The sequence below is a fragment of the Grus americana genome, chromosome 3 (assembly GCF_028858705.1).
Source record: "Grus americana isolate bGruAme1 chromosome 3, bGruAme1.mat, whole genome shotgun sequence".
Classification (NCBI taxonomy): domain Eukaryota; kingdom Metazoa; phylum Chordata; class Aves; order Gruiformes; family Gruidae; genus Grus; species Grus americana.
The window spans coordinates 3,303,855-3,331,084 of NC_072854.1; the positions used below are offsets into that span (position 1 = coordinate 3,303,855).

General features: G+C 42.1%; 1 protein-coding gene across 1 annotated transcript in view; it reads right to left on the reverse strand.

Annotated features, from left to right (window-relative positions):
- Window positions 1–25,456, reverse strand: part of PINX1 (PIN2 (TERF1) interacting telomerase inhibitor 1) — a 59,772-nt gene extending 34,316 nt beyond the window's left edge. Inside the window, exons 1-6 of the mRNA XM_054820894.1 lie at window positions 25,395–25,456; window positions 20,235–20,344; window positions 17,822–17,914; window positions 16,991–17,069; window positions 13,270–13,362; window positions 10,458–10,534 (exon numbers count right to left, since the gene is read on the reverse strand). Of these exons, the coding sequence (XP_054676869.1) occupies window positions 10,458–10,534; window positions 13,270–13,362; window positions 16,991–17,069; window positions 17,822–17,914; window positions 20,235–20,344; window positions 25,395–25,413 (471 nt within the window). The 5' untranslated portion in view covers window positions 25,414–25,456. The remainder of the gene's footprint in view (window positions 1–10,457; window positions 10,535–13,269; window positions 13,363–16,990; window positions 17,070–17,821; window positions 17,915–20,234; window positions 20,345–25,394) is intronic.
- Between the last annotated feature and the right edge of the window lie 1,774 nt (window positions 25,457–27,230).

Sequence of the window (27,230 nt, forward strand, 5' to 3'; positions counted from 1 at the left end):
TTCAGATACTGTTACATGCACGGAAACTTCAGAATCTGTACCCAAACACTCTCCAACTCGGCAAAACTCAGGTTTGCTTGAGCTCCCTCCCATTCCCTTTTCTGTTGCTTCCTTCAGCTGTTAGACCTTTGCTTCCTCACTCTCTCCTCCTCTCAACAGCAGCCAATTTGGCTTAGCAATGAAAAGTGAACAATATCCATCCTTAACACCAAATTCAAGGTCCTTTCCCAAAAGCATTCTGTGATGGAGAACAGCAAGCCATCATCATCAAGATACTGGCGACTGACATATTTTAAAGGTGATGCTAAAGCAGACAGAACACGTAAGGTACCTACTATCCCACTGCACGATCATCTTCTCCATCATACTCCTCCTCTTAACTGAGGGATACATAGAGTTATTAGCAGATTGTCAAATTAGTGACATTAAGTCAGCAGGTCACATTTGCCTATACATATATGGTAGCAACGCAGTTATTCAAAGGCAACACACTGGTATTGATGGTAGTTTGCAGACTGAGGCTGTAGATGTAGGGAAGAACACAGACAATGGATTTCTTGACCTTGTCTTAATACTTTGAGGAAACTCAAATAAGCCCAAATTAACTTCAGACTGCCAAACTTTTCAAACATGTCAGGCAGCTGAAGTGAGGTCAGAGAGAGCAGGGGAGTACCTCATACACTCTCCAGGTTACTCTGATGGGGAAGTTTACCATTAAGTCACACACCAGCACTAGATATTTCTCCTGACCGGAGAGAAAGAAAAGCAAATGCTCACAGCTGAAGAAAGAACAATTCAGTAGAGAAGTCAAAATACTGGGTTGGAAGTGGAAAAGCTTGTTTCTTTGATTTTAAGCACTTTCTCAGGCTGAATCATTTATTTTGCTCCAACTTCTGGTTTGCTTAACCCATCTGAACCAACTAGCAGTTTCATAATCAGTTTGATGAGTCAAAATCAGAAGACACCCTTTAATAACTAAAAGTCAGCAAAAATAGGACTGTGCTATGAAGGTCCAATCCTTCTGCAGGCTACTTGAGTAAATCCAGCAGCCTTCTTAGAGGGTAATAAAATGCGTTCTATTCCCTGTTTTCTGAGAGAGAACACATGCTGCTATTTTCCTCTCATTCCACAAGATCCCAATCCCAAATGCCATCTTGCACCACCCCTACTCGTTGCGCACAGAGGAATAAGCCCCTCGGTGCAAAGGGCCGTCACCTTGGCTCTGTGCTACACCAGCAGAAGGAAGGAGCGTGCAGCATACTCTTGCACTAGGACACCAGGGGAAGCAGGGCAGGTAGCAGCCTGCGAGATCAACTCATCAAGAACTTGCCCACCTGGCTTTAAAATCAACAGGAAGCCACCTGCTTAGTTCACACTTCCATATACAAATCCTGTTATGATAGGATCAAAAAATGTACTTTTCCTTGTTTTGAACTACTGCACTGGAATTTTATTTATTTCTTTTTAAGAAAGCTCTTTGATCACACAAATATTTTTAAAAGGAAAAACAAAACAAAGCTGTCCTATGAAAGTGCAGGCCCATGACAAGGGCTGTTTGGGAGGAAGGGATTACACATGAAAAAAATAAGGTTAACTTTATTCTCTAGTACCCAAGCCCATATTCTTAAGTACTGGTGCGTTACTTTCTCACAGTATACACACAGTTAAAGAAGAAAAAAATTAAAAAGCACAATTAGGATTTGTTTTGCACACCCAGTGCACCCAGTTAAGCAGCTATGCCAAACATTATTGTTTTATGTTTCCTTACATGGTTACACCGCTTTAACCCTATTTACACACCCCACGTATAAAAGTGGTTCTGGATCACATTTTTATGCAACTTCATTTAGAGCTGGATTTCCTCCCTCTCCTTTTTCTTTTTTTTCCTAAACTCTCAGCGAAGAATCCCACCAGGGAATCATCTTTTCAGGATAAGGTGTTATAAAATATACAGATGACAAGACTCAGCACATAAATGGCAAAAGCCAGTACTAACTGAATCAGGTAAGACGAAGTCTTTTACCAGCACAGACCTGCATCTCACTTCATATATTTTCCCCAGTGATTTCATTAGACCCATTTATAGATGTCAGCTTTGTTCATGCGGTGCCTAAGGCCTGGATACAACACACTGAACAGTCTCTGTATTTAAATGACAAAAAGCCATCAGGCATTCTGATTAGAGACCCACTCAATCTCAATACAAAGCCATGACAATGATTCCCCCTCTTTCTTTAAACCTGAAGTGTTGGGGTTTTTTGCAACTCAGAAAACAACAACTACAATTGTAACAAAGTTCTGTTTGGGCTTTTCCTCTTGAAAATGTTCACAACCTAAAAACTCCCACAATGCAAAAAGCAAGAGCAGCAAAAATCCACCTCCAAAAATGCAGTGCAGCTTTCACACAAAGTGTAGTTAAAAAATGACTAAGTTTTCTTGATATATGAATTTGTGGGTAAACCATTTATCAATGACCTGTTTACCTGTGCAGCAGAGTCCCTCAAGCCGAGGGCCATGTCATTCCCCTTTGACTGATTAATTAGCCAATCAAGGGATATTTTTCACTGTGAGGCATGATGGTTTATTCCAGCTAATGCATGGTCTCTAATGGTAACACATTAAAGCCAACTCGGCTCTTTAAGCCTATCGAAGTGACCAAAAGGGAAGGAGAGAAGATAAATCAAAAGAGCTCCCCCCAGTTTGCTTCTGTTCCTAACAACCCCCCCAAGGAACTAACACTAGAGGCAAGACTCTTCTCCAATGAAGAGAGAAGAAAAAGCACCGTTTCTTCCAGATCGGGAGATGTCTCCTCCTCTCCCTCTTTGCTGATATCTGAACAGCAATAATTTATCCTCAGTTGATTAACAAGGTGCTTACAGAATAGGCAACAAAACATCAATACTTTGCTCTTTCCCCTTTTATCAAAAGCACTACTAGAACACCATGCTGGGTAAAGTAATTTTTACCGATGCTCTTATCTGCATGGAGAAGTATTAAAAATATGGCCCAAATTAACACCTTGAGCCTAATTAATTGTTTTTCTGACTTGCTATATACGGTGTTACACGTTACCAGCTCAGAGCCACAGAATTTTAGATCCACTTTATGCTAGTCTCTGCTGCCAGAAGATTTGCTCTACCTGTACCGCTCATGCACACTGAAGATGCGTTCAGCCCTTCAGCTGCATTGTCATGCTGTCCTCCTTGTGAGTTTGTCTCACCAACCTGTCCTGGTTGCCCCTCAAGCATAGGCAAAGGCCTTGTACTGCTAACTGCTGCCAGAATCTGCTTTTGAGGTTTTTTTTAATCCTTTTTTTCAGCAAATGATCCCTCTGGCTGTTAGAGTCCATGGCATGCAGCAGAGCAAAACCGGAGAGGCCAAAGAAGGAACTGCAGTATTACAGAAGTAGTAAAAAAGCCTTTACTAATGGTAATTTTAATATATTTAATCCAAAGGATCAGAAGGAAAAAACAAAACAGGTAGGCACACAAACCTACCAATACCCTCTAATACTGATGCTGCAGAACACAGCGGGCTCCCATCAAAGTCAAGGAGAACTAAGCCGCTGTAAGCTTAGTGTTACCATTTCCTAGATCCTGTGTAAAAATCTGTAGCAAGTAAGCCATGCTGGTCAAAGTAGCAGTGAACTAGGGGTTGACAGAAATCTTTCTAATCAGAAGCAGGTTCCTGGGGATACCAAATGCGTAAAAGCACCATTATATTGTCTTGCAGACTCTGTCACTACGTCACCAGCCTCTTCCCACCACCCAACATTTTAAAAAAAAAAATAAAAAATAAAAAATAAAAATGCAGCCTTCACAAGAACTGAATAGGTCAAGTGGGTTGAGCAGTAATCACATGCTTACAAGAACACAGTCAGCTTTTGCAACAAAACAGAATATATTCAGATTATAATTTCGTGGAAAGGATGCACCTCACTCTTAGATGTCCCCTATGATCAGTGAGGAGAGGCACGGATCTCTTAGGAAGGGTTCAGCTTCACACATCTTTAGAGGCGATGAACATTTCTGTTTGGGCACTTGTGCCTCACCACTATGAAGGGAGTCTGGAGAAGATGCCTATATTTTAAGAAAGCTGGGTGTGGTTAAATCTCACCTTTTGTTACCTATGTTTTCCTTTCCCTTGATTCTTGGTAAAGCATTATATTCAGCCTTCCCAGTGACACACAAAACATTACATCTGTGCTGAAATGGTCAAGTCATATACAGGAATAAGCACCATGCAGTTTTAAATTTTAACCCCAATTCTGACAAACTCTAGCCTGGGAATAATTATAATACCTAAACACAAGATACTCAGTGCCTCTAAAAATGCAATTATTCTCTCTAATAATAAATGCATACATAAAAAAAAAAGAAGGAAATATGTTAAAGACACTATCTCAGTGTTTTCCTTCTGTCTTCCTCTGGAACACACTAACAGCAATTACATTTTTCCTCTGATTTCTTAAGGAAGCAAAGTTTCCACAATAATTCTGCCCAGATATTTGTGTACATCATGCACTCCTTTCTCTCCAGCAACTTTTTAATCCAACCTAACAGAAGCTTAGAGATTTCAAAGATATTAAGACTCTAAAATATTTCATGAAAACAGGCAGCTGGACAGAGAAGGCCAACAGATCAGCATGCACATGGAGAGGGATTTCAGCATGAGCTCATCTCCTTTAGTCACACAGAATCCAAGCACAACACAACCACAGGAAACCAAGCTTCAGTACTGGAGCCGCTCACAGAATGACTTGTTGGGAGATGTTTTACTTAAACTAATTCATCTTTGCCCATTCCAATGGGTCCAAAACTGTTAAATTCATTTTTTTCTTGGCGTCGCTTACGAAGGAGCTGGGATTTCCCTTAGGAGACTCTTCCACTGCCCTGCTGGCATCACTGCGAGGAAGCCTGCCGAAGAGTAAGCTTGTGTCTTCCTTTTTCTAATTGAAGTTTTCACCCCCAGTACCATTCTTGGCTTTTGCCTACCCTGATCGCTATCCCTTCCCTTCCTCTGTTCCTCCCTCCCCCCTGACCCCCAGATATTTATAGGCAGAGAGGTCACCTTTTTCTGCCTCTTTTCTGAGATGAACGGATCCAGTTCCTCCACTCTCTCCTTCTAGGACATGCCCTCTAACCCTGTCGCCCATTTTACTAAATCTTTTTGGACTCTCTCCAGGTTTTTGATGTAATTTTTCTGTTCTGCTTCTCAGTCTCAAATATCTCATGCTAGCTACGGTCTCCAACACAGAATGGTGAAAGAAAACAAGTTAAAAAATAACTAATTTTTCTCTTCCACAGGTTTTTTTCATTGCTGAAAAAAAGGTACAGCAAATCAATTTATATGCTACCTCTGCAACAGAGACTTTTGTCAGGTAAAAAAAAACCCCAACAGACTAAGCATGCGACTTGCCTAAAAGTCACAATTGTGAAACCCACGAATATCAGTATCACGATTGGTATTTTGCAAAGAGAAAGTTGAGGTGAAGGGAGTTACATCAGTTTACCAGTAGCTTCAGTGAGCCCATGGCAGAGCCAGACTTTAATGGATTTTCAGTTATGTCCCTTAAGATTAGCCAACATGCTTTTCTGATAAGTGCTGGGAAAAGTAAGTCAGCTGAGGAAGTTCTGCAAAATGTGTCAGAAGACAATTTCCTGATTTAAAAAAAAAAAAGTGAAAAAGCAACAGGGTGGATAGTTACATTTCTAATGACTAACATGGAAGAAATCACCACAAACTCGAGACTTTTGGGCTACTTGGATTGGATAGTTTAAGGGAACTTACGCAGGTTTACAAGCAAGTTACAAAAATTTGGAGGAAGCAGATTACTCAACAAATGGCCTGAGACATGGAAGTGAGATGGACGCAAAACATTCAGTTTTCTGCGCATCTCAGAGTAATTACAAATGCGCCAGCAAATCAAAACTACTCCCCCAGCCCCCAAAGTGAAATCAGTGCCAGAATCATGTTGTTCAGCAACCAAGTTGGGACTGTCTGTAACTCATTCCCAAATCCTCAGTCTCACTCAGGAGCATTTTCTCCAGTGATAAGGCTTCATCAGGAAACACAGCTGGATGGAGGAAGGAAATTCTGAGAAGCAAAAAAAATAGTGGGGGTTCCAGGAAGTTCAACCAGATAGGAACTAATGGAATTTGTTTTTCTGTCTCCCCAGCTCCCAGTGTTCCTAAGCAAGTGAGAAAATCAGAGGGAAAGTGGGGGCAAAAAAAGTCTGGCAGATCTTACCCTGCAAAACAGGTCCTCACTGCAGGTCTCCAGAGAGCATCATAATTACAATTCAATATTTTTGATCACTTATTCTCCCTGGGAAAAACTGCAGACGTTTTCAATTTAGGTCCACTCTGAAGCCCAGACATTGTTTTCTTCCCCCCGTTTTTTAACTTTTTTTTTTAACAAAGGTCACTGTGTAGTTTATTAAGGAGGTTTTAGTTGGACACATGACTTATCAAAAATAATTAAAAAAAGTACCGTTATGTTTAACATTCAGGAGAATTAAAGGTTGCAAGTGCCTATGATTAGTAACACACATCCCAGAACCATCAAAACAATAGCTTAAACTAGTATCTCAGTCTTACTACTTCTAGAGAAACTCCTTTCAACCCTTAGGGGCAAACAGCATTTCCTTCCATATCCTTTGCAATTCTACTCTTTTGCAATCTTTACAATCCTCCAGCCAACTCCCTCTTCCTTTGATAAGGCAGGTAATCCAAATTTCGACATCCCCACTTACTGCAGTAGTGCTAGTGTGAAACAAGAGAAAAGATCCATTAGCCAGATCAGTCCTAGGCTACTGAGACAGTTAAAAAGTGAGTCTGAGATCAGTTCTACAGTTAAGACAGCTCAGGCTATGTGAGTACAAAACATCTTCTGCCAAAGACTACTCCACAGGTCAAGATCATAACATGATTGCTAATGACCATGCTAGAAAAGACTGAACACCACTAACTGGAACAAAGCAAAGATGGAGATTCCTGGGTTTTTGCTTCCACCCGCCCAACTTTTCCTAATCTTTACGAACAGCTTGGTATAACACCAATCAACCAGCCAGCCCTAGTACCACAGTGCCGATGAGCATCAATGCAATACCACTGCCAGGATCTACTGCGCCTTAGGCCATCTGTAGACACAGAAAAGCTCCAAGGCAGTAGGTACTACATCTCTTAGGAGTAAGAGAAGCTCTGTAACTCACTCAGACAAAAAACTTGGCCATAATGCCATCAATAGCATATATCTTTAAACCTTTCCATCACTTTCACAGTGTCTCTGATGCCTACAGAACTGCAAATGGTCACCCCACTGAGTCTATTTACAGTATAAGCATTTTGTTATTCCAAAACGTTCTCATCTTCTGTTCCTTAAGTGATCTGTTTCATCCATCCACTAAAATTTGTCACAGGCTTGAATTGGAGGCTGTCAGGGAGGGAGATAGTCAAAACTCAGTTGGACAAGGTCCTGAGCAACTCGCCATAGCTGACCCTGCTTTGAGCAGGGCAGTTGATCTGGAGACCTCCAGAGGTCTCCTCCAATCTCGGTAATTCTGTGATTCTATGAAAAGCAGTTCCTGCATCTTTTCATGAAGTTATACCCAAGATGGTTCTGATCCTGGACTGAAACAACTAGAAATATGGGAAACAGAATTATGATGAATATCTTTGTCAAAAGATCAAGAATGGAATGACAACTCTATTGTGAGCTGAGGAGAGGTCATTCAGTCCAAATCAAATCTGGACTAAATACTTCTCAAACTGTACCACTCAAAAAAGAGGAGAAATCTTATCCCTCAAAGAGCCTTAAAGATAGGATTTCAAACTATAGGATTAATACGTAACAGGTACTTCCACTTATCATCTCAGTTGCAACTACAGCTAGGAACCTGCAACCAGTGTAATTGATAGTAGCTGTTCTGGCACCTATGGAAGTATGGAAGCTGTCCTCATCTACTTTGAACAGGGACAGCAGTATACAACTTGCTAAATGTTGCAGGAGCTGCAATTAAAAGGGACTGCAGCCTACCACAGCCTGAAGGCATACCCCAGGGCTCTGATGGACACCAGGACTCTTCCTACATTATCTCTAAGCAGGAACAGATATGAACAACTCACTTCCAGGAGAATGACAGCACTTTCCTGCTCCTGTAGTGCACTCTCTGCCACATCAGGGAAATGCCCAGAGCCTAGGGAATTCAAAACAGAATGCAAACACACACAGAGAACAGTACTGCAAATCCTCACAGGGTAGTTCCATTTGTGCCACCTTAAGGACCAGGCTCTGGAACATGATGGAAAGGGATCATGAGAGTTCATGGGTGCAATGAAATTAAACTGCTCAGAGCTGGTGGGCCTGAGCAATGTATTTTTGTTCTGTGCAAACTCCACAGATCTCTGATCCATGAAGAAAAGCACAGGGGAAGAAAAAATAAAAAAAACCAATTGTGCTGCCTCTGGCTTTCTCTCCCTGTGGCTGCTTAGCAGCAGACAGTAGCCAGAAGACGACAATGCAGCTCCGAATTACATTGCCTCCTGCCTGTATGTGCATGTGGAAATCTGGGTGCTTAACAGGGAACAGTCTGTGACTTTTTACCAGAACCTTGAACCATTAGCTTAGCATTCAGTGAGGGGAAAAAGGAAATCTGCACAGCAGCCATCAGCCAGTCACAGCATCAGTCAAGGAATTAGGAAGAGCATGCACAAACTCATATACCCTTCACAAGCAGCCATAAATGCACATGATCTCCAGCGTCTATCAACAAAAGAACAAATGCTCTGCAGGATTAAGTCGCAGAAGAAGCAACAGGATTTTCCAAACTTATCTTTAGTTTCAAAAGATGCAGAGAAAACAAGACTAACTATTTGGGACAACTCATGGGTAGGCAAAATCAATTCCCTTAAGCATAGCACTGTTCATTTCCATTAAATCCCAGATTGTTGTTTCATATTGATCTGACAGCAAGTGAGCTAAGAAGTAGATCCATGGCATATTTAGGTGAAGTGGTCTCCGATGGTGCAAGCTTACCTACAGCATTTGAGACCTTTAACAGCTCTCAGAGACTTGAAGTCCCCAAATGCTTATTTCAAGACAGTAATAAGTTAAGATGGGTTCTGTTGTGGCTGATGGCCTCCTCCCAAGCTCTTACCTTTCAAGCCAAACCATGTTACTTGTAACAAAGGTTCACACTGTTTTTCACAGTGGCAGACAAGATGGGACAGTTCTTAATTTGTTTAAATTTCTTCTAACCTCCCAGTTTAATTAACTGTATTTTGTAGTTTACAGAACAGTACTCAGAAAACAGACTTGACATTTTTCTCTGTCCTACCAATAACTTTAAAACCTACAGCACATTCACTGAAATGATAACGCTATATGGGATAATGGCAAGACCGAATCCTTCCAACTGTTCAATGCAAGACACCCCACTGAAGTATTCTTTATTTTACAGTAAGAGTGTTTTCCAGTGAAGAACTCCCAGTGGATCGCTATTTGCTCTTCACGAGCTCCCTTGTCATTCCGCCTAGCATTTACACAGCTACAAACCTCGTATTACTTTCACTACTATCCAGGATCTCTTAGCACACTCTTCCCCCCATTCCTTTCCTCCCAAAGTTCACAGTGGCCTACAGTGAAGTTACAGAACAATTTTCAAGAGTACTGCACAATGGGCAAGGTGTCAAACACATACAGGGTATTTCAGAAACTTCTATTTGATTTCAGACCAAAGATTTCCCTCTAACTACAAGAGACTTCAGAGACCTCTGAACCAACAGGGTAATTCTTGCTACATATTCATTCGTGCTTTTCCAGCTGTTATCTTTTCCAAAGAATTTTTCTGGATACATTAGTCATGTCACAGCGTAAGTCTGTTATTTTATATACTGATATAGCAGGCCTATTTTCTGCAAGTGTAAAATACTAATGAATAAAATAAAATAAATGCTAGTACGAACCTTGATATTTACCAGTGTCCAAGCCATCTTTGAACCCCTAGTTCAAAGATGAACAAGACTTCGCAGATGCCCAGCCTTTCCCAATTCTTTGAAAATAAGGGCAGTTTGCTGAGACTGGCCAGTTGCTGCTGAATGCCAGATTTTATTTTGGATATTTACGCAACTTTCAGATCAAGCAAAATTGATCTACTTTGCGATGTATATTGCTTAACAAGTGTAAAATTAAAATAATGAAGATTCGTAACTCCAAAGAAGTTACATCAAAATAATTCATAAAAGTATGTATTAAATTCACTCTTATTTTCTAACAGTTCAAAGCACAGCCCTCCACCTGTAGCCTTCACATAAAAAGAACAGTAATTTCACAGGCAGAAGACCCTTTGCTTTTGATGGGCATAGGGTAATCTCATCAGCAGAAAGACATTTAAATATGTTTTTGTTATACAGGAAAATAGGCAAGGAAACAAGAAAAAGGTGAAGCCTTTCATTTACCTGTGTCTTCACACTCTTCTGTCGCTTCCCAAATATGCAGGACAGATCATCTTCACTGCGCGAAGAGAGATCCTTACCTGAAAGGTAAGGGGAGGAAAAAAAACCAAAACCACAACCTTCACACCTCCACACCTGGTGACAAGAGGTACATTTTGGTAACACAAACTGTGACCCACAGAGGTAAAAAAATTGGTTTTGGAGGTGAAAAAAAAAAAATCAGGAGGAGAATGTTAAAGACACTAAATGAAGGCTGACCATGGTTCCCCCATAGAGGAGGAAACGTGTGTCTGTAGAGGGAAAGGCTGGTGAAGAGACACCCACAGCCTGCTGGTAGATGCCCACAGGGAAACATATAACAGCAGCTTGTTTTCCCCCACCTGATGCTGCAATTGTCATAGCAAGATGAGGGAAGCAGCCTGCACTACGCTAAAGGGAAAGAAGAGTTGTAACCTCCTACACACAAGAAAAGTTCAAGGAGAAGCTGCACATCTTGGGATTCTCACGAGAATTTCCAAACTCTGACAGAGTTAGTGAGTTACAGCTCCTCCATACAGCGAAAAAAAAATTCCATCTTTACTCAGTGGGGGCTTTTCTTTGATTCATGAAATTGCTTCTGAAAAGCAGTATGTCCATCTCTGCAACACACTGGATTATTCCAAATTAAAACAATTTCAAGGGTGAAGCAAAGATTTCTCTGAGTTCCAGTAGGACCATTATTCCCATCTGACTGTTGTGTGGCTAGCTGGGTATCAGACATGGAGCAGGGAGGGGGAAGCAAAAGGGTGTGATGTGATGTGATACTCTGAGATACTGGCAAAAGTTTAGCTGATTTCCGAGTGCAGAAGCCTTTGAGTTGTCCACAGCTTGCCTCAGAAAATTCTTTTTAAAAAGTCAGCAAAAGTTAAAGAAAAGTTAAAATTAGTCCAGACTGGCAAAGTGAAGGCACCCAGGAGTCTGCTGGGGTCTTATCTTACTCCACCTGATTCCGATTTCAAAATCACTGACCTCAAAATGAAATTAAATACTTGGACAAAAAAAATAAAAATCTATTCCACCTGTTTCTTCTCAGGATCCTCACCTGCCTGCAGAGGGTAAGCAGCCACATCAACCCAGAGGAGGGAGTGTTACCCAACTTTCTGGTGTCTCACTGCGCAGCCTCTACGTGTCCTTCCCCAAGCAAGCTGGATGAGACTGGGGCTGGTTTCAGCTTTATCTTGGCCAAGGCTTGGAACATGAGATTTACATTCCTGCGGCTCCCCCTCTCACTCTACACTTTCTTTCCATGCCCACCCCACACACACGTATCCCCCCTCTTTTTGCATTCTCTAACAGAAAACCAACTCAGCTGACAGTCCCAATCTTTTGCAGCATCGCAGTGGAACAGCTACTAGAAAAGCCACTAAAATCACTGTCTTAATCTCATATCGGTGTGTATTTCCCAGATCCAAGCGTGGCTGCTAAGGCTGTGTGGAGCCTATGTTCCTCCAGCAGCAAGGCTACAAAATAGCACCAGAAACGGAAGCTGCATTTTCTATCGTTGCTGCTCCCTTCTCCCGCTTTTGTGTGAGCTCGTCTTGTTTAGTCTAAAAGGAAGCAGGATCGGACTTGAACAACAAGGGCCACAACAACATTAGCCTTTCTCAAATAACTTTTCCTCTTTCCCTGAAAAAGGATAATTTCCCTGTTTTAGACCACAGAGGGTACAATAAAACAGGGGCCTATCTTATAGAAACACTGCTGCCAAATATATCAGGGATATTGTTAATATGAAAGCCTTGCTCCATATTATACACGGTCTAAAGACACTTCTTTTTTCTCTATATTTAGTAAAAGGTTAAATCCAAATCAAAATAAATCCTCTTTGCTGCTACCTCAAACAGGCCATGGCCTCTGTACTTGCAAGCCCTGAATCAATTTAATTGTTTAACATCGTAAAGTGACAGGGTCATGTTACCATGTTTGACTTCCAGGCTGAATTATTTAATCAAAGAACCCGAACCCCAATATCAGAATTTGGCTTCTATTCAGATGTCACTTGCTTCTGTTTTAGCAGAGGCATTTGTTATCAGAAAACATTACATGGAGCTTTAAGTACAATAAATTAGGTATTCGTGGAAACCGATCCCATCCATACACTGAAACCTATATATACACACACCCCATGTGCACGTGGGCATGTGAAGGGGGGACACAACCAACAGAGAAACAGAGCGAGGGATTGAACAATGGTCAAGAGCCAAAACCAGGGATGGCTGAAATAATGTCATCATTCTAAGAAAGATAGAAATTACTAAACAACATGAGGTCTTGATATAGTTTTTGTGGCCACCAACCCCTGTCCTAATTTATCCAATAAAGAATCTGATAGATGTAAGAGGGCTTTCCTCTTCCTGCATTCATGTTTAATCTGATCACTGATCTTATCCACATGATCTCTTAGCTGGGGTTATTGGAGATTGCAGAGGATAGTGTGGTGCGGATGCCCAAGTAACTCTGTTATCACCTTTGCCTCCCCCTCCCATCCCCTGCCCACGCATAGATCACTCAGAATATTTATCGCTGTTCCTTTATTCAGCTGATGGTTCCTTCAGACAGAAACTGTTTTATTCAACAATATCAGCCTAAAGCCATCCAAAATCGTCCAAAATAAAGAGGAACAGAGTATTACAGCTTTAAGTAAGTTGCTGCAGGGGGTATTTCTAAACCAAGATTTTACTTGCCAAATTTAGACCCCAGAAGGCAACAGATCACCTTGACACGTTGTTTTTTCTAATCTTGGCTAGAGCTTATGAAACAACAAAACTCCTCTTACCTTTTGCAAACTTCATATAATGGACACGTTTCTTGGAAGATTTAGATTTTTCTTCGAGGCTGAATGTCTTCTTTTGATCATTCACTGATGACTCTAACAAAAAAACCAAAACCAAACATGTTTCAACCCTATTAGAGGCACTCTAACCACTGAATTCAAACATCAGTGTATTTAACTTTCTCTCTCAAAACCAAGTCTCAACAACATATCACAATATATTACTGAAGGAAGCATGGTAAGTTTTGTCCGAGACATGTTACTGCTTGATTTTTTTTTTTGCCACATCCCCTTCCCTTCCCATTTCCAATCTAATGTAATTTGAAAAGGCAGATACAGGTACTCCAGGTCAAAGTCAAAGTCTAATTTAACACCATTTCTACGGTAAGAAAAGAAGAATAGGTCAGGGTTTATTGTGCGGTTTGTTACAAAATATCTCCAGTGCCAGAGTCTGAGAAAGATGTAAGAACAAAATACTGAAATAAAATACTGAACCGAATTAGGCAGAACAAAGAAGGGGAAAAATATCACACAGACAGGCCTTCCACTTCTGACACTACACAAAGTGCCTCTATCTGGACATCACGATACATCTGTGTAAGAAATTAAACAGTGGCAGAGAGTCCCTGAGGCCAGCTAGAACAAATTGCCACATCCCCATTATTTAATTTTCCTAGCTTCCAGAAGAGGGGCTGCATCTAAACTGTCCCCTGGGAATGGTCTCTGGGGTTGGCTAAGTCCCAAATTCACTCAGCAGTTGTTTGGGAGAATGTTAGCTTGTGCAGGTCAAAACCATGTGAAGGATTAGACTAACTATTTAACAGTAGAGATATCAAGCTCCTGTGCTGTGGCAGGTTATTTTACTGGTAGACGTACTCTTTGCATCCACGGAGCCTGTTAATTTAATAAGATAAATTCTCAGAAAGAGGTAACTTGCTGTCTGGTTAACAACTACTTTATTAGTCCTGTCCTGAAAAGAAACGTGCACCACAGGATTCTCTGCTCTGCCCTAAAAAGGCTTCTCTGGCGAGATGTTTTTTATCCTCCCAGTGGCAACCGGTATGGATAGGGAAATCAACCCATACCCTGAGGGACATGTTGAGTCACCTTTTTCATATGATCCCACCCCTGAAAGCTCTGCAGACCAAGGTTTTCTGCATTGGAATTAGAGAACTTCACTGTTTGACAGGTAGTGACACCTGATGATAGAGTCATTGACCCAAAAAAGAAATCCACAGCCTGCAGTGGGAGAGCTGACTACCAGAAAGCAGTCTGAGATCTACTGTTCCTTTTACGCACTAAGCCCTGCTAAGAGGAAGAGGAAGGACTAGCAAACCCAGGCAGAGTTTGCAGTCAACTTGAAAATCCTCAGTAAAAACGGTCTATGGGGAAAGTAAGCATCACAACTGAAATATCCTGACCAGAGATGAGGCACTTTGAGTCTGCTCTCCAATCCACTTGTACCGAAGCGAGCATTACACAGCAAAGGATTTCCACAGGGCTTCCTCCTCCACTTTATTCTTACAGGGAAAGGGGCAGCAGCACCGCCTTGTGCCTTCAAGGAGGAATTTCACTACTAAAACGTGCTGGCACTTGCAATGGACAGGTAGGTACATCCCTGTGTCTCTAGTGACTGGTAAATCCTCTGACAAACTGAGCAAGCACTACAGAAATATTAATATGCTTTTTAAAGCAATTTAGTCATAGCAATAAAGCCACGTGTCGTTTCTCTAGCAAATCTGATAGAGATGAATATTCCAAAGAACATTACAGACAGGGCCAGCATGTTGTTGCCCCATTTTATGAACGGGAAAGGGACACAGTCATCATCACTTAGGATCCCAGCAAAAAAAACAGGAATCAAAACTCCTCATCAGGTGATCAGCTAGGACGAAAGAAGAGCAACCTAAAACTATGTACAACAAGGGTATTTGAACGTTGGCATACTAACCACCACGGGGCCCTTCCTTCCCGATCTCTAATTGCAATCCAACTCTGGCAAGTACAGCAGTTATTTAAGAACAATGAAGTTTTTCAGCTGACTTTTAATGCAGTTTCAAACTGGATGATGGCCAATAATGTAACATTTGATCCTGTAGCACAGCTGCAGGCAGAGTTATCTGGATGAGTTTTGCCAGCTTAAACAATTGCCAAAAAAACATGTTTCAGAGCAATGCCTGCAGTCTGCAAATCACCAAACGTGACTCTGACTGGGAATTTTCAACATGCACCCAAATTTGTCCTCAGTGATTGAAAACTCTTGTCCCAGCTCCTAAAAAGATCAAGGAAAAATAACTGAGTAAAACAGGGAGAAATATGGTTTTCAGAGGCCACTTTGCATACGCACAGATGGCCCAGGGAATACTGCAGTGATTTAGGAACAGGACAGCCTTGCTCAATGAACCTGCCTCTGTGCTGACTCATTGTGTCCTTGGGCAAGTCATTTCAGCTCTCTGCTCGTCAGCTTGCGGGTTTCCCACCAGTTACACCTAACTTATCTTCCCATGGCTCAAGTTGGAACTTGGGTAGGATTTAGTTATAAAGGTAGAAAGGAACCTTTGGAATTTCCCTACGATATGCTATTCTACCTCTTGAGGACTTCAACTACAGCACCTAGCACTGTGTGGCCTCAGACCGTATCCAAGGATAACTTACACAGGACTTAAAAAAACCCAAAACCTGCATCAGGTTCAGAATTTTAATCCTAGTTCTCTTAGAAACCAAGTTTGAGCCTTCTTGCCGACTGATTCTCCTCCTCTTCCTGCCTTTCCTCTCCTGGAAAGCCTTCTGTGCTCAAATTTTAAGAATGAATGAACGACTAGTTGGTAAATTCACTAAGCTGGCAGTTCTGCCACTAGCAGCATGTGGATAGGCTGCATATCCACACAGAAACCCTTGGTTTAACAACACTCTACAGAGAGTTGTTTAGATATATGATCAGAGTTTAAACTTGAGTCTAACTAAAGGGGAGATGATAAACCATTTGATGTGTACAGTTCTTTCTGTAAGGTCACACTCACCAGTTTTGCATAACTCCGTTTTTACAAACCAAGGTCAAACTGTACAAAGCTTTTCAAAATTAAAACACTTTATAAATAGCCCTTTTGGGAAAGTTGTGTAGTTTCCCCACTTGTGTGCTCTACATCAGGGCTACAAAAATCACATTATACCACACTCAAAACAGAGATGCATAACTCTGAGTCAAAAGCTAAGAAGCAGCTCTCTGAAGACAGAAAAAGTAGGCATTTAAGAAACCAGTAGAGCATCGAAGCCACATGTGACAGTTCATTAGTAAAAGGAAGGCAAATGCGTTGCAACGGTGAGTGACTGCGTTGTGAGCTTTCATACTGGCTCTGGCTGCTTTAAAAAGAAACACATGCTGCTGTGGTACATCCCGGCAAAAGGTCCCCCATGTTGTGGTCCCGAATAAAATGAACAAGTTCAAATGTTTGCTTTCCCCAACAAAAAGCCTTTAATAGAGGCCTGACTGAGAGCAAAACTGATCCACTGCAACCTACACATCCAGGCAGACAAACTCGAGCATGGTCATGGATGGCAACATGTCCTTTGGCTCCCACGGATTTTGGGGGGGAAGGGGGAGTTGTCAACCTCAGCAAGGAGACTATTAGCAGCCCAAAGGATTGGGCCTCAGCTAGCCTTTTAAGACAAAGAATGGAAACTCTGCTAAGCTTCCAGCATCTGATTGAGCAAAGCATGAACCTACCTGTTTCACCCTGTCCATGGCAAACATTCAGTTCAGCCAGAAGCTGGTTGAAGTCATCCTGATGAGCAATCCAGTTGTCCTGTAAATATCACCCACGTGAATACAAGGCAAAAGTCTTCAGAACTAACAGAAGTTTTGCTAAAACAGATATTAAGACTCTGCACTCTAAGAAGTAACTTAATTGTATATACTCGATCCTTGTTGGTGGGAGGAACGCTCGGAAGCTCCACAGGTGGCAACGCTAACAACAGCTCACTACAGTCACTCTGAAGTGCAGAAATGATACGGGTTGCATTTGTAAATCCTTAAACAACACTGAACTGCTGTTGGCTCTGTGTGTCCCCCGTCTGCGCAAGATGCTTTCAAAAGTAGACAGGAAATACTACTGTGATTTTTTCCAGCAACGAAATTACTTAAGATGTTGATTATAAGACAAGCACCTTTAGGACCATGTTCTGCTCTGCCTACATACCTGAACTCCAGTCAGAAAGGTGACTGTATCAGGAGGAAGGACAGAAGGCATGAGGCTAAGCAGGGCAGAAGACACAGGGAGAAAGCAGGTATTTCAGTGATTTGCTTGGAAGCAAAAAAAAAAAAAAAAAAAAAAATCTCTGAACAGCCTGCTCCCAGAATTCACTGTGACCTTTCCAAGCAGGTACTTAATCCTAAAACACCCAGCAGAGCTGAACTCCAGGTCAAGAGTTTCCACAGAGACATTTGCATACATACAGCTGCCACCAGATGCAACAACAGATTTCACTAATGCTCCATTACAAAGATTGTGCTTTAGCTGAAATGGGAGCCATTTCCTTACCTGGGTCTAGCGCTCACCTCATAATTGATGGTTGCTCCTAACCCCAGCATATTGTTTTTCACCTGAACCTTGATATGTTCTGTATTTCCTTGCTCCTGAGCCCCAAGACCCTAAGGAAGATTTAAGGGTAAAAACGTAAGGATTTTACAGCAATGACTAAGCAATTAGAGCTTTTGTACTGTAAGATATTTTGCAATGAAATACAGCAAGAAATCACAACTTACAATTTATTTGCTTGCCTGTAACTGAATTCATTCACAGACATTAGCACACACGAGATATTGCTTTTTTAATTTACTACTTAAGCCTCCAGCAAAGTATTATAAATACTAAAATAGCAACAACATTAAGTAGTTGGGTGATTAATCAGGAAGCCACCTGACATTCCTAGGCAAGTCCAAAGTGTTTACAATTTTAAAACAAGACACTACATAAAAAGAACATGCCTCTCACCGAAAATACCTCTGTCATTGGGAAGGCAGCTGCGTAACAGCTGTAAGACAGATGCCACATAGAACGTACAACACAGAACGAAGTTATATGGGAGGGGAAGCAGGATAGGAAGGTTCAGACTGGAGCTAGCAGGACATTAAGAACTTCTTCCATCTCATTCGCACTAATAAACTGATGAAGATGTTGGAGCAAACAAACGTCGGGTTTGTTTATCCTAAAAAACATAATCATTCAAATCTGGGAAGCAATCTTAGGCCCAATATTACCTATCTTAATTGTATGATCAGGTAAAAAAAAAAAAAAAAAAGACAAAGCATTTGGTTTAAAACTTTATTCCTGGTATCTACCTGCTTTTTCCCTAATCTGTCACCAGTAACAAATCATCAGTTAAGTGTATTGCTATAATAAATACGCATATGGTGGAGTAGTGGAGAGAAGCCCTGTGAATAGATCTTGGGCATATGCAATATTTGAAGCAATGAGGCATACTTGAAAAAGGCTGTTGCTATTACAAATCCAGTAGAGTTTATTTGGTCAGTGGGGTGGAAAATTTACCTTGAAACTTCTGCTAACCAAAAAGTATGGAAGTAAGCAGGACACTTGGCTAAATATCCTGCTGTGACCCAATTCCAATACAACTAATAACAGGACTAGCATAAGCAGCTTAATTTCACTACACAGATGGGCTTTTGCGCCCATTAATTTGATCAAGCTAAGGTTCCATTTGAGTTTGCAGTGGAATAGAGATATAAATCCTTCTCGTACAGCTATAACTATTGTAAAGAGAGATCCGGTAACTCAGGCAGGAAACATTGTTGTGAAGAAGATGAGGGGGGATTACAGCTAGAAAACAACACGAGACCTTCCTTTCACACCCTGACACAGTGTTCATAATGGCAAAGGAGTTATGTATGGTCAGAGAAGCTGCCGCCTAAAATACAATCAGAACATTTAAAAGCATTTTTCCCACTCTGGTTTACATATCTATTTTAATCTCAGACACATAAAACACCTATGCATACAATTTACCTAAAAAGACAGTACTCAGGCTCCCTAGTTTTAAGTCTGGTCTAAAGCCTAGTGAAACCGATGCCAATTCGTTGACTTCAGCAGCCTTTGAATCAGGTATCACTGCTTGTTCATGAAGTGAGAGGCAGTGAGAAGCCAGATTTATATGTGCTAACTGTAAGCCAACCGAGGCAACAGCAGGTTACACTGAGAAATCCAAGAGTAGGCTTATTTTTCTAAGTTTTAATGCATTCACAGAATTGAGAATGATTCTAATTTTATTCCTCTTAAAAAAAGGCTGGGAGAGGAAACTTAGGAGAAGAATTAAATAAACATTTAATTGGGGGGTTTGCGTGCATTCATTTCATTAAACACGCTGACAGGCAGGCCCAAATCTCAGCTTTGCTGAGGCACCTTTGTAGAAGTTAAACTGCTTTTAAGGGGCAGCTGAGAAGTCTGCAGCTGTCTGCACTGACCTAGAGATTATTCTCAGAGCCAGAAAAAGTCACCTCACCCCACAGGTACGGATTGGAGCTGGGAAGGAATACAGCTCACATAACGTTGCATTTTGGCCATTCAAGGAACAGATCAGAAGTAATCTTTAAAAACAGGTAAAAGATTAAAACCTGTCCTGGAGTTGCTTTAAACAGTACCCAAAGACAGAGAGAGAACGGATGGCATAAAGGCAACTTAAAGCCTTTAACCATCACCTGATTTTATGTGCCAACTCCTGCTCTTACTTAGGGACATTACCTTGTCAAACAGAGGAGAGAAAAACTGGAAAGCAAGACAGACACAAGCAAGCGAGTACCTTTGTAACAAACTGTAGAAATCTAACATTGCTCAAATTCTCTGCACGCTTAAGAGAATAAATCAAATAGAAAGAACATGGCTGTTTTAAACACTGAGATCAAGAGTCCCCTGGCAGTCTTCCACCCTTCAGCTCTTCACCTCTCCTTTAGATCATACCTTTCCTTTCGACCAGCCCATCTTTTCCAGCATCTTCTGGCCAAATTTAGACTCATCTTTACTCCAAGCGCTATTTCGTGGATCCACAGACCACTTCTGCCTTCTACGGGCTAGAGCAGGAAGGAAAAATTCAAACAGGCTCTATTTACATTTTGAAGCGTTGTTAGTATTTAATCAATTCAAGAAAAGCTCTTCACTGCAAAAAACCCAGAACTTATGCCAGACTTAACATGTTTTCAGGGTTTAATTCTACTAAACCTTATACTGCAAAAAAAGGCCAGTGAAAATGTTAATTATTAATGTGAAGGATGCCAAAGTAAAATTGCAATGGAAGTTGTCACCCCAAGGATGGGCTACAATCCAGGAAGGGCTTTAAGGATTACCATTTAGGTCTAAATTCCATATTTATTCCAACTTTGGTTTACATCTGGCTTCAACATGAAATCTATAGGGGATGAGCCTACAGTGCTGGCTTTCCCAGTCCTGGACAATATCCACTGGCTAGTCTTCCTTTTAACCAGAACATAGAAGTTTTAATATTTGCCTTCATAACAAAAGCCAAGTTAAAAATCAAACATAAGTGACCAGAGAAACTGAATTACAGAACACAAACCAGTGGGATTTCAGCTTTTGGATTTGCCACAAAATTATTTATTCAGAAACTGAATAGTCACCGGAAATTATTGCAGGTGTTAAGAGATCCAAACGAGAATGAAGGCTTCTTTGTCCTATGCAAACTACTAAAGAAACTACAGTCCCCCAGGCCCACATGCGTGCGCTTGCCTCTATCATCAGGAATAGCTGCATGGAAATAAAGGAAGAAAAGCTAGCACAGTCACTTTAAGTGTGCACCTAAACATATGCAGGAAGACAACCTAAATAAACAAGACAAACAAAGAATGGGAGACAGGAAGATTACAAACTTCATTAAACACGATGGGAAATGATGGATCAAAAATGACCAGTTATCCCAAGGTCAGATAAAGTCAGTGAGAAGCCAAGTCCACTGAGGCGCTTTCAACACAATCAGGAAGTCATCTTTCCCTAAAATGCAACACTTAGGATTTGGGCCAGAGGGACAGAATATTACAGGGATGTTTGATTCATTTGTTGCCCAGTTTTGTTTTGTTCTTAAAGAAGAACTAATACTGTCAGAATGCATGATGGTGGCTTTTTTAGAACACATATCCGAAGCTTTGAAGCTCAAAATAGGTGCTGTGTGACAGCCCTGTAAAAATTAATAGTCTGATAAAGAGTTTCATAAAACCCCGAACAGTCCATAAAAAAGATTTTACAGTAGGTTAAATGACTGAGCGCTGTGAGAGGAACTGACACAGCCTTCACTTCACTTCATTCCCTTCTCTACAGGAAAACAACAACTTATTTCCAACAGGCAGCCTTCAGCCCTACAAGCCCTGCCTGTGCTGCTAACAAAAGATGGTAAAGCGCCACTGTGGACTGAGATTTTAAATGCCCAAGCAAATTAGGGTTCCCTGCTGCCCCACTGAGAACAAAATTCTGGCTCCCTTAGTGATGTGGCTCACTTCACTCATTTATTGTGGTCTTTCAAGCACTGACCTAGGAATCTGGGACAATTACCATGCTTTGTCATCTTCCCTTAGCCAGGATGCAAATGATCTCTAAGGACCTAAGTTTCCAGTGGTTTGTGGGGGGAATGAATTAAAAAGCTGTCAAGCTGGCAGCAAAAGCTAAGTCTTATAAAACCAGGGAACACCTTTGTTGTTGCTTTTGTCCATAGCTGACAGCGAAAGAAACAACATAAAAAGACAGCTAATAAAAAGAAGCAATTTAATAGAGGTTCTGCTGCCCAGCCGAGCAGCAGCCCTCATTTTCAATCGCGTTTCTTAATTTGTCCTTTGGTTTAAAATCTCTTGATTAACATCAGCTTTTTCTCACTCAGTCACCAAAAACTGTTCAATGGCTTTTTTTAAAAATCTAACTATAACAACATTTTAAGTACGCCCATATTCTGTTATGCTCCCTGTAACTAGTTCCCCAGGTGGTAACTTTGCAAATCCCAAGAAATTAAATTCAACGCAATTCTTACAGTTGTAAAGCCACCGTATGTATCTAAGGATTTGTCTACGCAGTAGAGGTAATCCATGTCAACTGAATGTGTGAATTTAAATTAACTCCCAAATTGAGTTGTTTGATGTAGTTTAACTAATCCACTTTAAAAGTTAATTTCTATTAATTTTCCTGAATATCTCTCTGCAGAGAAGGCCTAAGATGTTTTACTCCCAGGAGGACCCTGGTAACAAAACACAAGAGTACCTAATACAGAGATTTCTCCAGCCTGAAATGTTAAAAAACCTTCCCTTTCCCAGCACTTTCAATCCACGCATTTCAAACTGCTGTGTGATTAATCCTCACATTTCTGTTAGGTTAACACACTCTTACTTTCAAATATGGTAGACACAGGAAAATAAAGAAACTTGCTTACATCTTTAGAGAAGTATTTAAGAAAGCCAGGAACAACTTCATGCCACATACAGCAAACATAAAATAATCTCTCCTCTCCAAACAAACAAAGATGACTGTTTGGTCAACAATTTATCAGAAACATTTGTCCACCTATGTCTTAAGAGTGAGAAAGGAAACAACATAATATATTCTAGCTAAAAAAATGCAGCTCAGAAGTTAACACTAATCCTCTGGGCTGCTCATAAAATGATGCTAGAGATAGTAACGCAACTCTGGGCAAGCAGCACCATCCAGTGGAGAAAAGTGTCATTTCTTTAGATACTTCACTCACATACCCTATGCTTTGAAAGAGATCAGTTTCTGAACCCTTTTACCAAGACTAATTCTGTGCCTGGAGCATGTGTTTACCATTGCTGAAAGTTCCCATCAGTTCCCATCAAAAGCCCTGCTGTGTGCCCATATATGGTGATAATATGGAAAATAATAAACAGGTTAAATTTCTCCAACAAATGGAAAAAATATACTGCCCACAGAAGGGATTTTATTTTTAATCCAAGCTATGAAACCCAAGACTAACATATACTTTTTTTTCCTGATAAGTATCAATAAGATAGTTAATTAAAGTTTATTAAAAGTTAAAAAGAGTTAAAAATAAGTGAAAAATAAAAGCTCTTTGGCCATTTCTGCCATTGATATGTTTTTTTAAATTCAAACTACAAAAGCACTGAATGATCGAGTTTGTTCTTTCTCAGTTTAGCTCTCAGCATCACAAAAGTCGGCAGGACCTCTCAAGATCATCTGCTTCAACCCACTGCTTAAACAGGTTGTCCAGGACTGTGTCCAGTCTGGTTCTGAATATCTCCAGACTGATACTCCACAGCTTCCCTGAGCAATTCGTTCCAGTGTTTAGCCACTCTCACAGTAAAAAAAAAAAAGATGGAATTTCTTGTGTTTCAATTTGCATTCACTGCTTCTTGTCCTGTCACTGGGTACCGCTGAGAAGTTACTTTTAGTCTCTTAAATGCCTGTGCTTTCACAGCTGTAGCAAAACAAATTAACTGCCCTCCAACTTGGTTTTTTTTGGATGGATGTTAATAAAAGCATCAGAACTTGATCCAGAACTGCAAACAAAAATGCATGACACGGCTTCACAATTACAACTGCAGCTGCAGGGGATGAACAAAGGCGTACAACCTGCAAAGGTGGCTCTCAGCAACTAGATTTGTTTCTTACGGCATCCGAGTTTAGAATTCACTACATGCAGAGGCTGTATTAACACACTGGCACAGGTTGCCCAGAGAGGTGGTAGATGCCCCATCCCTGGAAAGATTCAAGGTCAGGTTGGACGGGGCTCTGAGCAACCTGATCTAGTTGGATGTCCCTGCTCATGGCAGGGACGTTGGACCAGATGAGCTCTAAAGGACCCTTCCCACCCAAACTATTCTGTGATTCTATGATTACTGATACAGGCAGTAACAAATTCTGGGGGAAAAAAAAAATAATGGTACCAACAAAGTCTATATCTAAAATAATTAGAAAGTTACATATGTAAATGCAATTTTGTTTTCCTCAATTCACCCCTGTATTTTCCACTGAAACCCATTTTTTCTAATTAGCCATTTTACTTAAGTCCATCTTTCCTGCAGTCAAGCAAAGTCATTAGACCCTGTGCTTTCATGTTAAGGGTCTCCTGGCACCAGTAAGCTGACTGAAACCACCTAAGGACATTAACAATACTCAGACAGAAATATATTAGTCCTGTTACATAAAAATCTACAGTTGAGAAGTTTAGTCTTTCTACTCATACACAGTTTTAAATTTACTAGAAAAGGCTAATTACAGGAATGCATCTTTAACTTGGAAGAGAAGGCAGCAAAAGTTTTTTGTTCCCACTCTGGCCAGCACAGAGAAAGTTCTGTTTCCTGAACTGAAGAACTTTACCCGAGAAAGAGTCATTAGTCAGGATATTCATCCAATGTTTTAATCAATTCTTTTAGGTACAGGAAGGCCAAGTCCTCAATCACCTCAGAGGTAATAGCGATGCTCTGTTTGATTCCAACATCAGGAAAAGGCTAAACAAAATCATCGGGCTGCATATAATAAAACCTTAAAAAATTATTCACTCAGCAACACCCTTACACAAAAGGCAGAAGATAACCACATGGCCTTACCCTCAGTTCTCCCCATGAGTTCAGCGGATTTACTTGCCTTTCCTGAAGCACCTGCCTAAAACCCCTTACATCCCACCCTCCCCCTTCCCAACCCAGAATTTAGCTCATGTCCGAAGCTCCCTGTACAGACAAGAGAGCGAGCTAAGCTCACCCACTAACTCTGGGGGACATCAAAAGACCAATACCTATACACACGGCTCCCCCGAGTCCTGCCTGGCTGCCGCACAGCAGCCGGCCCCCCACACACCCCCAGCAGCCGCCCCCCGCCACAGCAGCCAGCCGGCCGGCCCCCCCTCCTCGCACAGCAGCCGGCCCCGAGGCCTCAGGCTATCTGCCCTCTAACCCACCGCCGCAGAGATGGCGCCCAGGCGCTGAGAAGAAATGCCGGCCCTCAAGGCGTCTGTAAGACATCTCCGCCAACCTCGTACGCGTTCCCCCCCCGCCCCCCCCAGACCGGGAAGCAACAGATAACGGCTGTTCCGCCCCCAGGGGATCGCCCCGAGCCCCCCCAGCGCGGTTCCTCCCGGCGGGGAACGGCACTCACGCTCCGCCAGCATCGCCATCTTGGGGACCTCCCTCTCTCCGCGGCGCGTGGCGAGGGAACGCCGCCGTGCCCACCTCCCATCCCTGAGGGGCTTTTCTTAGCCAGGGCGCAGAAAAAAGCGCATAAAGAAATGCCTGATTAAAAAGTGTTGAAGCAGGAGAGCGTAGCGGCCACCCTAGTGGAAATATAAGGTGCAAGCCCGCTAAAATTCTATTAAATATATCACAAGACGTGTTGGGTTGTTTGTGGGCTATTCTCGCGCGTTTCTCGGCGGATGCTGAACAGGCACTTTTGAGGGCAGCCGAAGAGCGCGCGCGCGCCCCGAGGGGGCGGCAGCGGCCTCTGCCTCCACAGGGAGAGCGGGACGGTCGCGGGGGTACGCGGCGGTTTCTCCCAGGCGGTTCCGTGCTGCCTCGGAGCCGTTAAAGCTGTTAAAGCCGCTGCGAATGGGTGGTGGGGTTCTTTATGGTGTTTAGCCGTCCCCACAGGCGGAGCTCGGGACTGCTGGGGGCGTTTCACGGTTTCTATAAGCGGAGCCTGTAGTGAGAGAGCTCTTGGGAGGGTGGGGGGCGATGGGATGAGAAGCGTTCGCTGTCGCTTCGGGGGTGTATGGTTAAAAATAACGGGGCATGGGCAATCTGAATCCTCGGGGGAGATGAATGTCCCTGAACTTACCCAAATCTGTGTCTGCCGCGGGAGGGAAGTGCGTTGGGCCGTGGGGGACCCTCATGCCTTGTGTACCATCCTCTGCCTGGCCTGACAGCTGAGCTTGTCACAATGTGTCCCAGGACAGCTCTTGGTGTATAACTGGTTGTCTGACAGCAGCAACTTGAAGCCTCCTTGGGCAAATTACATCTTTATTCTCTTTTTCAAGTTTTTTAAGGGTTATGTGATGAACCCAGATCTTCCTTCCTATAATGTCAGCTCAGTGCTTCTTATCCTACCTACCTTAGATATGGAAGAAAGAATATTTTTTTCCTTTCTGCAACAGTTTTTACATATTTGGACACTGAATGCAACCCCTCCTTGATGCTTACTTGCTGAATCAAACCACCTCTATTTAGTAGTCTTTGTTTTTGAGCCCTTGATCATTCATGTTTTCTGGTTTTATTTGATGTATAACACCCAAAACAACACATGTAATGCTGCTGAGTCCTTCAGAGCACTTAACTGGAGTTATAGCCTGCTTCCTCTGTCTCCTCTCTGACTACGTTTTGCGTCTGAGTGTAATTTGTTCTCTAACGTCCATATCCCTTTCAGAGATGTACTACGTAGGGGTTTTGTATTCTGTGTTCGTGGAGTGTGTTAATCCTGTCTTTTGCCCTTACTGAATCAATGCTTACTTCTGTCTTTCCATTTTGTTGTATTGTTCTGAATTGCAGACATTCGGGGTCTCTGCTGTCTCTTTCCCAGCTTGGAGTCACCTGCAAGTGTCACAAGTGTACTCTGTACCTTCAGTCAGGTCATTAATGGGAGTTTTGAATCCTACCAGGATCAGAACAGCTTGCCCACCGCTCTTTCTTCATCCATCCTTCCAAGGAAGGATGCTCAACATGACTCAGCAATGTGCACTGGCAGCCCAGAAAGCCAACTGTGTCCTGGGCTGCCTCCCCAAGCAGCGTGACCAGCAGGTCGAGGGAGGAGATTCTGCCCCTCTACTCCACTCTGGTGAGACCCCCCTGCAGTGCTGCATCCAGCTCGGGGGTCCCCAGGACAAGAAGGACATGGAGCTGTTGGAGCGAGTCCAGAGGAGGCCATGGAGATGATGCAAGGGCTGGAGCATCTCTGCTATGGAGACCTCAGGCTGAGAGAGTTGGGCTGGTTCAGCCTGGAGAA